This window comes from Neoarius graeffei, chromosome 11 (assembly GCF_027579695.1).
Source record: "Neoarius graeffei isolate fNeoGra1 chromosome 11, fNeoGra1.pri, whole genome shotgun sequence".
Classification (NCBI taxonomy): Eukaryota; Metazoa; Chordata; class Actinopteri; order Siluriformes; family Ariidae; genus Neoarius; species Neoarius graeffei.
The window spans coordinates 49981971-50000772 of NC_083579.1; the positions used below are offsets into that span (position 1 = coordinate 49981971).

Sequence of the window (18802 nt, forward strand, 5' to 3'; positions counted from 1 at the left end):
AAACTGTATGGCGTCGCAAAGGTGAGGAATACAAAGAAAAATGCATGGTGCCTACAGTGAAACATGGTGGTGGCAGTGTCCTTATGTGGGGCTGCATGAGTGCTGCTGGTGTCGGGGAGCTGCATTTCACTGATGGCATCATGAATTCACAGATGTATTGCTCTATACTGAAAGAGAAGATGCTACCATCACTTCGTGCCCTTGGTTGTCGTGCACTTTTCCAGCATGACTAAACACACATCTAAGGCCACTGTTGGATTTCTGAAGAACAGGGTGAAAGTGATTCAGTGGCCAAGTATGTCTCCTGATCTGAACCCAATCGAACACCTGTGGGGAATTCTGAAGAGACAAGTTGAGCATCACTCTCCATCCAGCATCCAGTCACTAAAAGAGGTCGTTGTTGAAGAATGGAAAAAGATTGATGTTGCAAAATGTCGCCAACTTGTTCATTCCATGCCTAGAAGACTTGGTGCTATCATTAAAAATCATGGAGGCCATACAAAGTACTAGATGGAGTAGTTTTTGTTGTGGGGTGTACTCATTTTTGCACCACCCTAATTTGAGTAAAACTGAAAAATGTGTAATCTAAGTTTGATTATTAACCTTACTTTTTCCTGTTATAAGTTAAACAGATGTTATATTAAACTTTGTCTTGTCAACATTTTGGAAATTATTTGTGTTCATTGAGATATTGTTTAAAATGTTACTTTTCAAAGGGGGTGTACACATTTATGCTGAGCACTAGATAGATAGATAGATAGATAGATAGATAGATAGAGAGAGAGAGAGAGAGAGAGAGATCTTCCTATGGCAAAAGCTAAATAAATCCTCCTAAGACATTTCAAAATAATTTGTGATTTAGGACAACCGGCCATACTGCGAGAGGTACAAAACACAGGAGTTAAACAATAAGAGCATAAGCTGCTATTTTAAGTGTACACTACAAACCAATAACCTTGACTCAGTGGATAAATAGCTTTTCCTCAGTCATGTACGAGTGCACGTGTACACTCCTCAGGTCACACTGCTCTGCTCATAAAAGTAAAGGAGCAAAGAAAAGGAAAAAGGAGAAGGAAGCATCAGTGCCCACCTGCGTTCTGTGCCAAATCACGGAGGCTCTGGAGTGGCCCAGCTTGTTGCGACAGGGTCCTTTATCGTAATGGATCAGGAGGAAGTCGTCCTGTCAAACACAGGAGAGGGCGCTATTTATCTCGGCGGGTGTGTGAGACAGTCGCACAAAAGGCTTGGCTGTGGCCGCAGCATGGTACAAGTGACAGGCACATGGCCACCAAGCAGCAATACAAACCTGCTGGGCTATATCTGTTCTTGGAAGCACATGTGAGATAACATTTAAGAGAGGCAGCACTTACGTCCAGAGACTCCAGGCAGTACCAGCAGAAAGCATGCTTGCAGTTCTTGCACATCATCTGGGCACAACCTTCATCTCGCTCGATGTACACTTTACATTTGGGACAGCGCTTGATCGGAGCGTCGTCATCATCACTCTTAAAGAAAGAGCTGTGACAGAGACAGACAGGTTGTCATCCAGAAGCACACGTTGTACGTAAAGCAAAATGGCAGCAAGGGAGGATCAAAGTTCTGTAATACATTTCATCTGCAAAAGGTTTGATGTAAAGATTTTAAATGACACTTTACACACAGTAGACGCTCCCATCTTGCTTATAAACACATTCACTAGCAGGAGTATTCATTGAAAATTTGAGAAGGTCCAACTACAGTGGTGGGCAAAAGTTTACATACCCCAACAGAATGTTTTGTTTCTTGGCTATTTCTAAGAGAAATTGAATGATAATACACAAAAACCTTTATTTCACTTGTGGTTAATGGTTGGCTGAAGCTAGTTATTGTCAAGAAAATGTTAACTCTTTTTAAACCATTATGACAACAAAAAAACTACACAAATGACCCTGATCAAAAATTTACATACCCCAATTCTTAATACTGTGTATTTCCCCCTTTAACATCAATTACAGCTTTAAGTCTTTTGTGATAGTTGTCAATGAGTCTCTTTATCTTTTCAGACGGTAAAGCTGCCCATTCTTCTTGGCAAAAAGCCTCCAGTTCCTGTAAAGTCTGGGGCTGTCTTGCATGGACTGCACGTTTGAGGTCTCCCCAGAGTGGCTCAATAATGTTGAGGTCAGGAGACTGAGATGGCCACTCTAAGACCTTCACTTTATGCTGTCGTAGCCACTGACAAGTTGATTTGGCCTTGTGTTTTGGATCATTGTCGTGCTGGAATGTCCAAGTTCGTCCTATGCGCAGCTTCCGGGCTGAGGCGTGTAGATTTTCCTCCAGTATTTTTTGATAAGTGACTGCATTCATCCTGCCATCAACTCTTACCAAATTTCCAGTGCCTTTGTAGTTCACACATCCCCAAAACATCAGAGATCCACCACCATGTTTCACTGTGGGAATGGTGTACTTTTCATCATAGGCCTTGTTGATTCCTCGCCAGATGTAGCGTTTAGTGTTGTGCCCAAAAAGTTCAATTTTGGTCTCATCACTCCACACAACTTTTTGCCAGAAGGTTTGGGGTGCGTCTCTGTGCAGTCTGGCATATCGTAGACGGGCTTCTTTGTGGCATTTGCGTAGAAGGGGCTTTCTTCTGGCAACTCTCCCATGCAGCCCATTTCTTCTCAAGAGTCTCCCAATTGTACTCTTTGAAACATCCACATCAACTTGTTTCAGAGAATCTCGAAGTTCACCAGATGTTATTTGGGGCTTCTTCTTTACATCACGCACAATTCTTCTAGCAGTGGTGGGTGAAATTTTTCTTGGTCTACCTGAACAGGCTTTGGTGTCTACAGAGCCCCTGACTTTCCACTTCTTGATTATTGTTTGAACAGTGCTGACTGACATTTTTAATTGCTTTGATATTTTCTTATATCCCTTCCCTGATTTATAAAGTTCAACTACCTTTTCACGCAGGTCCTTTGACAATTCCTTTGATTTTCCCATGGCTCAATCTCAAAGATGACGCGCAGCACTGGATGAGGGATAAAAGGTTGCTGGGCTCAAAAGTCCAGCAATTTACTGACTTTTATTTTCACCCACTAATTAGAAGAAAACAGATCACATGTGAAGGTAGTTGCCTTTAATTGCCATTCAGTCCTGTTTATGTCAAATTGTGTACAGGTTTTCAGGCCAATTCACAGGGGTATGTAAACTTTTGATCAGGGTCATTTAGGTAGTTTTTGTTGTTTTCATGGTTTTCAAAGAGTAAACGCAGTAATGAATGCAATAAATAGCTTCAGCCAACCATTAACCACAAGTGAAATAAAGGTTTTTGTGTATTATCATTCAATTTCTCTTAGAAATAGGCAAGAAACGAAACATTCTGTTGGGGTACGTAAACTTTTGCCCACCACTGTACATACATTTCTGTGGTTACAAAGATCTGGATAAGCAACTTGCATGCCTCAGTGGTGACAACGGTTACCAACAACAGTTACCTTTTAATGCTTAACCTTTAAGGATTAGTTCATGGCTATAAATAGGACACACCAATCTGTTGTGGTTGTATTTTAGTTCCATCTTTGAACAGGGCTAAAAACTTGTCCGAAGAGATAAATCTATTTTGAACTTAAAGCAAAGAATAAATGCAACCGTCTTTAAAGCATATACGCAGAGCCATGGCCTCACTTTCATTTATAAATGCCTTGAGACCTCAAGAATGGCACAGGAATAGTTTTAAGCATTAACAATAAATCTAATATAGTAATTTTTACGATTAAAGTCATTTATATAGGTAGCGGTCTGAGTGAATGACCTTGACGTCCGTAACATCACAGCAGGAAATCTATTGGTCTCATTGCCATTTCCGCTATACTAAAACACAGAGCTGACTGCAACTACGATCCTCCATTTTGAGCCAATTTATCGCCATGCCACGTAGATGTGTTGCTGGCGGGTGCAGCAACATGACAGAAGGTGGATTTACGTTGCATTCATGGCCTGAGAATGTTCAAACTGCAAAGATTTGGACGCATTTTGCGAGAAGTTCACGGGCACATTGGGCGCCTATGAAGTGATCTCTCCTCTGCTCATTTTACTGAAGACTCGTACAAGACCTCTGATCTGTTGAGGAGTGCTGGCTATAAACCCGTATTGAAAGAGGGTGCAGTACCAACAAAAAGAAAAGTATTTATTTTGTTTATTTATAAAAGGAAAGGGAGTTCAGTTGCACCAGTCCTCCTGGAGTGAGCCGAGGGTTGTTGCTAAAACCCAGGACGGGACATATCGCTCGGGCAGTGACCTCCCCACAGTTGTTGCTAAAACCGGTGACGTCCCGCTCCATCCCACGTTTTAGTAATGGTGGAATACATAGTATGAAGAAAAAACAGTGAATGAGTGGAGCAGCCGTCTTATTTCTAAACTGGATATTGCTGCCATCTCGCCCTTACATGGAAGCGAATGAACGGAGAACTGAACGTCAGATTGTTTCAAAAACAAATCGGCCACAAGATCAGCCTTCAAGAAGCGAGAACACAGACTGGTAAACTCCGACTCTCATTTGGATTTAAAAAACAAACACGTTGTTTACCTGCATTTAGATTAATACATGTAACTTGTATTGTGTGTTTAAGTTAGCAGTATAAGATTATTTAATTTGCTTCGGAATGTGATTGTCTCAGTTCATCTGATTATTTAATTAGCCTTTTACGTTTTATCAGTGAAAATGCATGCATGTACATGTACTGTATGTTGCATAAGTTATAACACCTGTCCTGTTTTAATGAGAGTCAACCCACAATCAATGAAGTCAAATCAGTCTTAGTTGAGCAAGTCGGTAACGATTTCTTACTTTCACCCGAAATTTATATTTATATGACTTTGGTCTATAGCTGTAAAAGGCCTCGGCCTTAAAACCGGTTCCTGCTGTGACGTCACGCACTCAGGGCTGGCTGGCTCAGAATGCCAACTTGGCGGTCGATTTTAACTCTCAAAAATATAATTTTTTATTCCCATTTATGCAGCATACAAGAGTCAAGGATGGAGATACTATCCACTCAGAAATTTATTTAAAAATAAAGGCTCTGCGTATCTCCTTTAAACAAATATTCTTGGCGATAAGGATTTTTTTTTTAAACCAAGCCATGTTTTCACTTGACAAATCAGATCAGAGAAAGTAAATCAAGTTTAAAAAAAAAAAAAAGAGACAGACATATCTGAAAGTCTATGAAAACTCTTCCTTCTCTCCACGAGATCCCTTCAGGTAAATACTTTACATAAATGACCCGAACAAGCTGCAACAAAGTTTCTGCTACAGAAATTATAATGGAGTCACTGAAGTACACTTCCCCCCCCCCACCCTCATACGTTGAACAGCTCTGCTCCATGACATTGCAGTTTGGTGTGCTAAAATATATTTAGACTTCAGCCTGAGGCAAAGGGCACAGGTCTGATCATTATCTAGACATTCAAATTGAATAGCGACACAATATCCCAAGATGTTAGTTCGAGGCTCACATAGGAACGCCAAATAGGGGAACATGGCTGCTGATGCACAACAGATGTGTGAACGAGGCTCAAGGAGAAGAGACTAAGCGGTACCTGCTCTCGCCAGGCAGAAAGGCGGTGATGGGCGGGTTCTCCTGGCACTCCTGGCCTGGGTGCCAGCTGGCCTTGCAGGCAGAGCAGAATTCCAGCGTGCAGTTACCACAGCGTACCAGCTGCGGCCGGGCGGAGTCTGCCTCCTTTAGCTGGCACACGGCCTGGCACGATGATGATGGGCACCATGTCCGGCATGGGTCCAACAGCACCTCTGTAGTGGGGAAAAGAAGAGTAGTGTCCGTGTTTACCCATTCTGACCAGCTGTTTACGGTCAGATCGCCATGGTTACATAGAGGAGGCTTAGAACAAGACTATTCTCAATTAACATGCTCTAAAGTAACCGTCCGCACAGCTGCTTCTTTCAGCTCTGACGGGACCAGGTGGTAATAAGGTCGACCTTTAGCAACAAGTCAGGTATGCGCCGACCTGCACAGTTCTTATTTTGTTCCATGTGCAAGCTGGAGAGAGTGTCACTGCAAATACAAAATTTCAGATCAACTTGTCATTTCCACACTGTTCGGAATTCACCAAGGAAATGTTGACACTGTTTCTACTTGCAAAATTGTTTCATCTTTGCTCTCGCGCTTGATACAACCGTTATCTGTTTTTCAGTCTCATGCACTTTCAGGACTGACACCACTTATGTGTAGGAACAAGGAGAGACTCGCTCACTGAGAAAAGTGTGGGTAGAAGTACCATACAAGTCTTCATTAGAAAGGAAAAACAAACAGCTATCACTACCCTCCAGACAGAAACACTACCTTGCTTTGAAGTTCTTTCTGCTTGGATGAAGAACTGCATTCATAGCATCTGTTCAAACTGATGAATTGTTCAATTTATCCAACCAAAATTGCTGGGGGAAAAAAAAAAAAAAAACTAATTTCAAAAAGCTATATGCTGCTGTACAATCAGATGCTCGACTGCCTCTTCACAAAACCTGACCCTGTCTCTGTAATAACAGAGAACGCAGTATTTATTATTACTTAACCTTAGGATGCAACCTTCACTGAAAACTGGACTTCCTGTTCCTGATGGTCAGATTAATTATAATTAAACCTGGCCACCTTGCAACGTTCTAATGAAACAGTAGGTACTCACTTTAGCATTTGCAGCAGTCGGTCATTAAAGGAACAGTCCACCGTACTTCCATAATGAAATATGCTCTTATCTGAATTGAGACGAGCTGCTCCGTACCTGTCCGAGCTTTGCGCGACCTCCCAGTCAGTCAGACGCAGTCAGACGCACTGTCACTCCTGTTAGCAATGTAGCTAGGCTCAGTATGGCCAATGGTATTTTTTGGGGCTGTAATTAGATGCGACCAAACTCTTCCGCGTTTTTCCTGTTTACATAGGTTTATATGACCAGTGATATGAAACAAGTTCAGTTACACAAATTGAAACGTGGCGATTTTCTATGCTATGGAAAGTCCGCACTATAATGACAGGCGTACTAACACCTTCTGCGTGCTTCGGCAGCGCATTGATATCTGAGCTCCGTATCAATGCGCTGTCGAAGCGTGCAGAAGGTGTTAGTACGCCTGTCATTATAGTGCGCACTTTCCATAGCATAGAAAATCGCCACGTTTCAATTTGTGTAACTGAACTTGTTTCATGTCACTGGTCATATAAACCTATGTAAACAGGAAAAACGCGGAAGAGTTTGGTCGCATCTAACTACAGCCCCAAAAAATACCGTTGGCCATACTGAGCCTAGCTACATTGCTAACAGGAGTGACAGCGCGTCTGACTGGGAGGTCGCGCAAAGCTCGGAGAGGTACGGAGCAGCTCGTCTCAATTCAGATAAGAGCATATTTCATTATGGAAGTACGGTGGACTGTTCCTTTAAATGTACAACTTCATACACCTTACATCTCCAGTTCAATGTAAATTTACACCAATATATACACAGCCTCCAGATAGTACTCAACCCTTTGGGATTATTTCTCGTCCTGCTGTATTGCGATATCAAATCTAAGCATTAGAATGGGATTTTTCCTGCTCCTTTTGAAGCAACTCTACAGAAATAAAATAAAATTTCCTCAAAAAAAAAATCTAAACACTGCTTAATAAGTATTCACCTCCCCTCCCAAAGTAAATAGCAAGTAAGCGCACTGTCTTTTTGCAGCTTTATGCATTTAGATTTTTTTTTCCCTCCCATTCCTTCAAGCAAATTTTCTCCAGCTCTCCCACATTCGATGGAGAATGTTGGACAACAATATTCAGGTCATGTCATAGCTTTTCAATAGGACTTGGGTCTGCTCTTTGACGCTGCCGTTCCGGAATACAAAGCGTCTTCGCTTTTAAACCAAATGCCTCAAAGTCATTTATTATTCATTATAACTTCTTCAGTGTTGAAACTGGACACTCTTATAACTGCCCTTCTTGCCCATGTGCTGAGCGTGATCGTGTATGGGTTGTGCCATATTTTTTTACCCTTATAATTAGAGATGAAAGTGGAGCAAGGAAAAAAATCCTGAACTTTTGAAAGTCAAACTAAGATTTGACTAAGATCTCCCGAAAAAATTTTAATAAACACGCAAAACCCTGCATTCTAGTGCATTTTAGTACTTATTATCACTAAAACAAGTAATAACTTTTAAGCCTTTTTCTTTCATGTACATTAATGATTAACATATCAAAAATATCAAATTTAATTCCCCTAGTTAATGAGTAATTTTCAGGAGTGCATTTAGAAAACGTGGTGATTTTCCTGGCTACGCAGTTCATTACTTTGAAAAAAAAAAATCAGACAGTTGAAGGTAAACTCAGCAAAATCCCAAAACAGTACTGTTAAAAAGTAAAGGTCTGTTAGAGTTTCTAAAGCTTTCAGGTTTCAATGTTGGGGACATTGAGCCTCGTTTATTTATCTTTTAGTAGAGCTGTGCATTTGCATAAGCTAAAGTGAACTAAAAATTTCCAATTCATATTTATGCGAGTTGAAGCCAATTGTTTACATTAGTTCGTACTGTCTGTAAATTTAAACACACCAATGAATACCAAATTTCTCATGTAAATCAGGGGCGTAGCTAGGATTTTTCAGGGTGTGTGTGTGTGTGTCTGTCTGTCTCACACTGACTGGCAGCCTGAGTACATTATGTAACAAAAAATAATTACCATTGCTAGTTTTAGGTAGCTTAGAAACGGGCTCTTCCGTTATTGCTGTTTCTTCCACGTTTTCTTGATGATGTGTTCTAGAAACGGCACTAAAACTTAGCTTCGAAACCACAAAATGCAACTTTGATGGAAAAAAAAATATTAAATTGCTTACCTCTCTTCACGTCGAAAGGAGGAAAGTTTTGCTTGTTTTGACATGGCGAATTATTAACACGAGGAAATACTTGTAATTCGCAACTAATGGCCCTTTTCCACTACCCTTTTTCAGCTCACTTCAGCTCACTTCAGCCCGACACGGCTCGCGTTTTGACTACCAAAAAACAGCACGACTCAGCTCGCTCCAGCCCTGCTTAGCCCCTAAAACTCGCACCGTTTTGGAGTGGGGCTGAAGCGAGCCAAACCGTGCCGAGTGAGGCTGGGGGCGTGAGCAGACACTCCCCTGTGCACTGATTGGTGAGGAGGAGTGTCCTCACATGCCCACACACGCCCCGCGAGCGCGCTGGGATCTGTAAACACCACAAACCCGGAAGAAGAAGAATTACGAATTACGAGAATTTCTGAAGCCTTATGCGCCTCGCCTCATCTATACGCTCTTGCCAGTATCTGTTGGCGTTGTCGGTGACAACAAGCCACAGCACCAAGACCAGCAACACTAACGACTCCATGTCCTCCATGTTTATTGTTTACTATCCGGGTCGTGAGACTACCGCTTAAAAGCTCACTGATGTCACTGTTTGCGCTGCTTAACGACATCACGTGACGTCCACCCACTTTCGCTAACTCCACCCAATGTGTCCACCCACTTCCAGCCAGCACGGTTCAGCGCGGTTGTAGTTGAAATGCAACTCCAACAGCCCCGCTCACCTCGACTCAGCTCGGCACGGCTCAGCCGCGTTTGTAGTGGAAAAGCGGCATAAAAAGACTGCAGCTACACTGGCAGCTTGAACATGCTTTCTAGTGCGATTGTGTTGCGCTTGCGCAGAACGGTGTCAGTCCTACGTGCCTTAGCTCGTGCACCTGAAGGCGTGCCTTGGGCGCGCGCGCGCCTAACGAGCTCCGGCACGCGCGCCGTTAACAAAGAACACCTGTCTTTAATCAATGAACTATGTTTGGGCTATTTAAGGACCGCGCCCATTCAAGGACGATGCGAAGTATTACGCCTAGAGATGGGATTTATGGCTCTTTGATGGGATCCGCATCTTTGTGATCCGTTCTTTGAAAAGAGCCGTTCAAAAGACTGGCTCATTTGGCTCTTTTTAAATATTTATTCAGTTTTAAGAAGACAGCGTCTAAAGAAGCCAGATCCCTCTGCTTAGACAGTGACATCAATATTTCTGGACATACCTTTTATATAAAGCAACCTAGACTTACATTATTGTAACCCCTAAACGCTCATAAATAACCATTAAAAAACAAAAAGGGCTTCAATGAATGTCCATGCAGAACGGCTTTTCTGTAAAAAAAAAAACCCCACTCAAGAACATAGTTATCAAGAACGCAAGAATATTTTATAGAAAAACACTTGTTTTACAAAAATATTTAAGTCTGAGATACAAAATAGATACAACTACAATAAATATAACAAGAACTAGTTATCACACAAGAACATTTTAATAGAAAAAACAAACTTTCTATATTAAAAATATTGAAATTGTAACAAAAATGGATACAACTAAACAGTCAGATAAATAGATAAAGTTAACAAGAACACAAGATTATTTTAATAGGAAAAAAACTATTAATGCAAAAAATATATTAGAAAAATAGATACAACTAGACAAACATAAATAAATAAAATACACAAAAATAGAACAAACAAAATGACGATAGAATAAATTAAATGAACGTCCATGCAAAGTAGTTTTAAAAATGTTTTTCTTTCTGCAGAGCGCACGTACAAGCAGCATGACCACAACGGGCTGCGCTCTGATGACCACCTCCCACTCCCCGATGTCACATCGGTGCCCATTTGTCTGATAGCTACATTTGCATATCAGACAAATAGGCACCACTGTGCCCTCACCGTAACCTTTCCCTAACTCAGTGAAGGGAGGAGGAGTAAAGGTAGTCTGGCTAACGCGACTTCAGAGCTCTGCGAGCATTGGTCTGGCAAAGATATTAAGCCCAACCGTTTCCCAAAGCGCGTGGTTGACCCGCCTCCCTGAAATGCCTCAGTTTGCTACTGGTCGAAGCCAGAAAAGGCTGTGACGAAGCTTAAACCAATCACATCACTCTTTCCTCTGACGTATGTGACGCGACGGAAACTGCTTGAGTAACAGGAAGAAGATAAATACCTCCAGGGCTGCTCTTTGCTCCGTTTTCAATGAGAACTTCCCGTTGAATGCTTTCAATACAGCATCTACCGCTGTGTCAAAGGCTTGCCGCTGCTCCATGTTCGTAATGTTTCTAGTGAATGAAGCGCTTCCGGCATAGATTCTGTAAACAATCTATGGCTTCCGGTCGCAGTTCTACTACGTCACTGCTTTGAACACGCCTCTACCCAGGGCCGTTGGAGATGCTCAAAGTTGATTGGCTCCCGATTTTTCGGGAGCTTGGAAGAGCTGGAGATAGCTTGCCTTGCCAGACTAAGCTCGCAACAAGCCCCCGTGTTGCGTCACGCTTAGGATGGGCAGGCCCAGGCTAGAGTAAAGGAGGAGCTTTTCCATCTGAAACACAGTACAGAAAAAGAACGACAGAAAGAACGGCTCCCCCAGCTCGAGACTCGGTTCTCATCGTTCATGCCTAGGAGCCGTTCAAAAGAATCGGTTCATTCGCGAACGTCTAGGAACGCGAAAAATCCAAAAAATACATTTCTCCATTCGGGAAACCGGAGATTTTCAAGAGTTTTGTCAAATAGCCGGATTTCCAGGTAAATCCGGAAGACTTTCATCTATATATAATGGATTTCATGTGGGTCATAGGAAGGTCTAAAGCTTTTCTGATCTTTATAACTTTCTCCAGCTTTTTTCCTCCAAACAACTTTAATCTCAAAGCATCAACGGCAGTTCCTTGGTTATGACGACAGTAGAACTGATCTAATCTGTCATTTTGGCTGAGAGACCTCCAAAAGTCAGAGATATTTATTGTGCAACCGGACAATTAAACATAAGTGGGTTTAAAATGCACACAGGTATACCCTGGTTAACGCATGTAGTGTGATTGGCTCAAGAAAATTAAAATGCTCCTAATTTCGACCATTAAAAAAAAAAAAGAGTGTGGGGCAAATTAACAATTACAGTTTTTAGATTAAATTAATAATTCTGAGGACATCTAACAAAATAATTTAATTCAATGTTTTTGTTGAGTGTCACTTCAAAGCAAAAAAAAAAAAAAAAAAAAAAAAACATTCTGATGTACTTAAATTTGATGCTGCCATCAAGCAAGAGGAGAAATAATCAGTAGGGGGTGAATAGGGTTTTTTGGAGGCACTGTATACAAGGACAGTACTTTGGCATGTCTTTTGGCTATAAAGTGAAAGAAAAGTGAAGTGCCTTCCCCTGTGTGACTTGTCACAGAAACCGACTATAGAGTTCATCAATAAATTAGCCCACTTGTTTGTTTTATGCTCTACACTGGTCAGAACACCGGGATTACTCCACAACACAGTATAAAAGAACGCAAAATGAAAAACGCAGGCAAATTTGCATTCAAATTCTCTAAAAGACTTTGCCTTAAAATGCAATATAAAAGGTGATGCAACTTATCTTTAGACTATCATTTTAAACCGACACCATTTCATCAACAGTTGTTTTTTTTTTTTTTTTTTTGCAGTGTCATCTTCTGCCCTTTTGCTGATGTGGCTGTGTTAGATCTTGATAAACAGACAACAACTGCTTGTTAAATCCTGACCCCCCCCCAAAAAAAAGGAGGGGGTGCGTGCGTGCTGTTCATCTTAGCTGCAACTTCATAACATACAGTATCAGTTTACAAATCAGCGACTTCAGGGTTGCAATGAACATACCACAGTCTGTTAGCTAATCAGGTCAGTTGGGACCAACAGATCTGCATGCGAAGTTTGTATTCTCAGGAGGCAAGATGTGTCTAGTTTTTTTGCTTTTTTTTTTTTTTTTAAATCTTTGTTCTGAAATGGACATGTAACCTAAAGAATTCCTGTGATTCAGGAATAATAAAACAGTGTGAGCAAAAGACCGACTTATAGTTCTGGCTGACACTGATGAATGAAAGCAGATGGTAGGAGGTGAGTGTGTGCGCGCACATGCATGCACCACACGAACTCTCAGGTGAGAGACGCTACACTCCAGCAACGTGACCTCCACAGGATGCACATGTACCGACACCAGTCTACTGAATCACACTCCTGCTTGCTTGCTTTCTCTCTCTCTCTCTCACACACACACGGGCTTGCTCATAGCTGTTTTTCCACACACAGAAAGGAGAGAAATAACACAGGCAGAGGAGAGAAAAAAAAGTGCAGTGTGTTCACTCACTCGCACGCACGCACACAAAATCCACCAATGAAAAGAGAGCCATGATAAACAATCCCTTCAAACGACGGCCCAAAATATTTTCAGTCTGTAAAACAATAGAACCCAAGTGACTGAATCTTATAGTGCTTCTATAAATAAATAATAAAAAAAAAAGCCCCTTAAATAACATCTGAACACAATTCACTTTAATTCAAGTCAGTTCAATGGGTGGCACGGTGGTGTAGTGGTTAGCGCTGTCGTCTCACAGGAAGAAAATTCTGGGTTTGAGCCCAGTGGCTGCCAGGGGCCTTTCTGTCTAGAGTTTGCATGTTCTCCCCGTGTCTGCGCAGGTTTCCTCCGGGTGCTCCGGTTCCCCCACAGTCAAATGCCCCTTTTCCACCAAAGCAGTTCCAGGGCTGGTTCGGGGCCAGTGCTTAGTTTGGAACCGGGTTTTCTGTTTCCACTGACAAAGAACTGGCTCTGGGGCCAGAAAAACCGGTTCCAGGCTAGCACCAACTCTCTGCTGGGCCAGAGGAAAGAACCGCTTACATCAGCGGGGGGGCGGAGTTGTTAAGACCAGCAACAACAAGACCGCGAAAGATCGTCATTTTTAAGCGGCGAGAAGCTGCAGTTGTACAAACGCAAAGTCATCCATTATTATTATTATTATTATTGTTGTTGTTGTTGCTGCTTCTTCCGTGTTGTTTTTGCTTCGATATTCGCGCCAAGGTTTAAGCAAACATAGCGACGTAACTAACGTATACAGTGACGTAATGACGTATACAGCAACGTAATGATGTGGCACCGCGAGCGATGGAAAAGCGAACTGGTTCTCAGCTGGCTTGCAAGTTGAACGAGTTGTGAACCAGCACCGGCTCCGAACCAGCCCTGGAACTGATTTGGTGGAAAAGGGGTAAAAGACATGCAGTTAGATCAACGCAGGGCAGCCTTAGGCTGACATGCCCCTGAGCAAAGCACCGAACTCCCAACTGCTCCTTGGGCGCTGTCAGCATGGCTGCCCACTGCTCTGGGTACGTGTGTGCACTCATTGCTCATATGTGCATGTTTTCACTGCTTCAGATGGGTAAAACGCAGAGGAGGAATTTTACTGTGTGCTCAAGTCCGTGCTTAAGTGTACATGTGATGAATAAAGTTGTTCTGGTCTTAATGAATTCAGTCCTGTTCTTTTTGAGATGCTGTATCCAGGCCAACTGTTTAATTCAAAAGGATTTACTATGGAGCCTAATGTCAGGTCATGCTGTAAAGACAAATACGCTTTGCTTCTCACTGCACATGTAAACACCGGGTCTTATTCAGAGTTGCCAACTTAAATGTAAAGGTTATATCTAGCTATCATTTTATTTATCTCTCTCTTATTTATATATATATATATATATATATATATATAAAAAGTCACCTGAGGCGACTTAATTTGTTATTTGGCGGGTAATTCCTGTCACTACGCAGCCCGGCTGGCTAGTTGAAAATAAAAAAAAATATATATGAAGCGAAGATTCAGACACACCGTTAACGCATCTCGTTGAATATCGCGGTAATCACGTTATCAAATTCAATAGATGTGGCCACATTATCGTCCATTTAAACATGTGTTTTTGTTGTTTACATCTACATCTGCCAAAGCTACGTTGCGATGTGGAATTTTCTGAACGGTGTACAGAAACCGCCAGAGACGGGGACAAAGCGACCTCGGTCTGAAGAGGAGAAAAAGGCCGCCGATAAAGCGTAGAAGGAGAAACGAGAAAGGACTTATAAGCAAACGTGGGAGCAGGGTAGGCCTTGGCTGCGATGCGATTTTTATGGAATAATTAATTTTTTTCAAGTTGATTCCTAGTCAATATGAAGCTCCTAATGCTTTCTCTCTCATAAATGGTTAAATACAGAAAGCATGTTGGACATATTTTGGGTGCTATAGTCATGATAGTAAGTATATTTGCTTTCAATACTCATACACCAAGTTGCCAAGTTTTCCAATATATTATTATTTGTTGATATTATATTATGGTGCTCTGTGTTGTTCTCATTTAACAACAGTATCAAAATACTCGGGTCTTGAAATAAATGCACATTAGTCATGAACAATGGTAAAACTACTCTCTTTTGCGTTATTTTTGACAGAAGTAAAATTCATACATGAACAAATTTTGGCGAGTTACTTTGGAAGGCAACTAGTCCGGCTGGTTGGTGAAAAAAAAAATATTATATATATATATATATATATATATATATATATATATATATATATATATATATAAATAAAAGGGTGGTCCCGAAATGTATGGGAAATTTTTTTTTTTTAACAAAACATTCCGACCACCCTACCATTTTTTTTTTTACATAGGCTAAAAGAAGGCAACAGGCAAAATTTCAGAAAAATTGGTTAATATTTAGAGGTGCCACATGAGGCTGCAAATCAGGTTAAGCCATTAACATTAGTTGGTGCGTAGACTGTTGCAGAGAAGATCTCAAACCCCCAAAAAGTCACAGTTCTAGAGGGAATATGCCACTTCTGTGAAAAAGAAGAGGCAGGAAGAGTTTATAGACTGATAGAAGGTTAACTTTCATGCACTAAGGGGTTCTTAAACAATGAGCACTGATCGTAATATGCTGATGAAGTTGTGAATGTTTTTCTTTCTATGTTTTTCAAACGGCTAGCAACAGTAATACAAGTAGTACCGGTGGTGCAAAGCACAAAACCAGAAAGGACAATTCTGTTTGGTTGATTGGTCCCACTTCCAAGGAACTGTCTGGGAGAAAGCTTCCTTCTGCTAGGGAAGTCCTTAGTGTGTTCTTTTATCTCCACAAGATACCATAATACCGAAGGGTTTAGAAAATCACAGACAAGTAATAGCTATTGTTACTTTGAACACAGGAAGTTATATTACTGTATTGTTTGTATTAATATGAAACAGTTAATAAGCCACATTATTTTATATTGTGTCTTGAGTGAAAACTTTAATGGCTTTGTGGCACCTCTAAACATTGTTCAATCTTAACCAAATTTCGCACAATAACTTCTTTTAGGCAATGTTAATTAAAAAAAAAAAAAAAAAAAAAAAAGGTAAGGTGGTTGTAACAAAATCCTAAAAAAAAAAAAAAAAAAAATTTTGGGACCACCCTAATTATATGAATTTCTAGGCCTGATACGCATGCAGGGAAAGTTCCTCATATTCATAATCAGGGTATGCAGGCACTCGAGTTGATTTTCTGAACTTCCCATTCAGATTATTCAAATTACATGCATGTTTAAAAAAAAAAAAAAAAAACATCCAGCATTGATGGATTTTTCTTCAGTAGATGCATCAGAGACGGGGCTTTTCAAAAGTGTTTAGACTGCTGCCTTTAAACATAAGCACTTGCCTTCAACGCCCCCAAAACATCAGGAAACATAAGCCGAAGTAGAGGGTTTTTTTTTTCCTTCTTTGCTCTCAACTGCAATATGATGCAACATAAAAGACAGACCGTTTAAACGGGGGGGGGGAAACAACCCCGATATGATATGATTGAAGACGACTAGCGTGTAAATAAATACCATCTAGGAGTCTAGTATATTGCCAATGTATTGCATATAGTCCTATTTATAATCAAATCACTGAAAATTTGGTTCAACACAACACTATGGCTTCCACTTTTACTATCCAGCACCTTATAAAATAGCACTTGATTCAACATACCCTATTATTTTGCATTTTATTTTTGCATATCATGCCCTGCGATGACCTGGCGACTTGTCCAGGGTGTACCCCGCCTCTCGCCCATAGTCAGCTGGGATAGGCTCCAGCTTGCCCGCGACCCTGCACAGGATAAGTGGCTATGGATATCATACAGCATCCACCAGTGCATTATCTCTAAAAAGTGAACCCACTACAGGTCTAGCACCCCCTGCTAGCTGGCTGAAGTACAAGTTTTAGCCCCACCCATCCCCATAACTTTCAATGGCAAAACAGCCTTTTTTTCTACATCCCTTCTCTCATCTAAACCGTCTTTCCATCTACAGTGTAATTCAAACAGTATGGAGATATTGGCGTATTTTTATTCTTACCCCCCTTAGAAATTAGATTTTTAAATGTTATTCTACTATGAAGTAAGAAGGCATGGATACGCTTGGGAATGACATGATGGACAGCTTTCCCGGAAGAGACCAGCTGAAGCCATCCAGCTAACTTCACCACACAATTTACCATCATATACATGGCATATACTTATTTGAACTTTTCTGCACACATGCACTTATACAAACCGTTAGCAATTTATAGTTCTATTAGACCATTTGAAACATCGAGAGGTTTAACAGGCAAAAGGCTAGTTTGACTGCACTAGAGCATATAGCCAACATGATAGCAAAATTAATCAGTATTAATGATATCCAGCCAGTCATTAGAATGTTTTTTTTTTTTTTTTAGCAGGTGTCCCAAATACAGGTAGTCGTCGACTTATGACTGCGTTTGGTTACGACTGACCGGTCGTAAACCGATCTGGTCGTAAGTCGGCCTATGTTAAATGAACGCAAGTATATTGTGATGTGTAATGATATTGTAATCATCTTAAAAGTCTTATTTTATCAACATTTTCTTATTTCATTACCTTGGCTCATTATTTGGTTTAAGTCAAACACTGCATACTACACTGCGTACAGTACAATTCGTTTAATATGTGCAAAACAAAAAATACGAAATACAGGTGTGAAAAATAGAAAACATTTTAGTTTGAAACATACCAAAATACAAATGTAACACATAGCAAAATACAAAATTTAGTGACTGCTGGCATCACTGGTGCTTGGCTGTGGGTCGTCTACGTCATCAGCTGTTGCAGCGCTCGGGCTGGCGGGAGGATTTGCTTGTTTCATAAACCAGGAGCTGGGGCGGAAACTGTATGACGGAGTGCGCGAGGGAGCGCGAGAGAGACTGCGCATGTGCCTGGAGCTGGGGCGGAAACTGTATGACGGAGTGCGCGAGGGAACGCGAGAGACACTGCGCATGTGCCTGGAGCTGGGGCGGAAACTGTTGTACGCGGCGAGAGGCGCTGCCGGGAGCTGGGGCGGAAACTGTCGTACGCTCAACTAGCTCAGCTGGGAAACACTTGCCAGATGGTCGTAAAGTCGATCGGTCGTAAGTCGCATAGGTCGCAAGTCGACGACTACCTGTAATACGTTTTTAACTCGATGTGCATTGCTCAACTGATAAATGTCCTTATTAGATGCATTTGTATTTATGAAATATCTCCAGCTGAAACTATTTAAGCTCTCTGGATAGATGCGAGCTTGATTACTGCCATGAACACATTCTGCAACGTGCTGGAAAGGGGTGGGTCTACCGAAGGACTGGTGTGTACTTCACAGGTACCGCTCACAAACGTCAAGGAGAAAGTCTCTACTACGCAGACTCTGGTTGCAAATTTGACAACATGGTGGCGACATTTCGGCTTCATTTCTATAGAATGTGAGAAAACAGGAGCGTGTCGTCCGTTTTTTTATCATGCACACAATGTAATACGACCCTAAAGCTGGGACAGTATTTTTGAAATAAACTGAAAAATAATGATTTGCAGATAATATCTGATCTATACGGCACTCAAAAAGAATACAAAAGCACGTTATTTGATTTTTTTTTTCAAAAAATTTTGATTCTTGCAACACATTTCAAAGAAAGTTGGGATAGTCAAGCATTT

General features: G+C 41.2%; 1 protein-coding gene across 2 annotated transcripts in view; it reads right to left on the reverse strand.

Annotated features, from left to right (window-relative positions):
• rnf144aa (ring finger protein 144aa) overlaps positions 1-18802 on the reverse strand; it is an 88181-nt gene that overhangs the window by 16713 nt on the left and 52666 nt on the right. For both annotated transcript variants that reach the window (XM_060934112.1, XM_060934111.1), the window contains exons 5-7: positions 5575-5785; positions 1371-1518; positions 1091-1180 (exon numbers count right to left, since the gene is read on the reverse strand). In XM_060934112.1, the coding sequence (XP_060790095.1) occupies positions 1091-1180; positions 1371-1518; positions 5575-5785 (449 nt within the window). The remainder of the gene's footprint in view (positions 1-1090; positions 1181-1370; positions 1519-5574; positions 5786-18802) is intronic.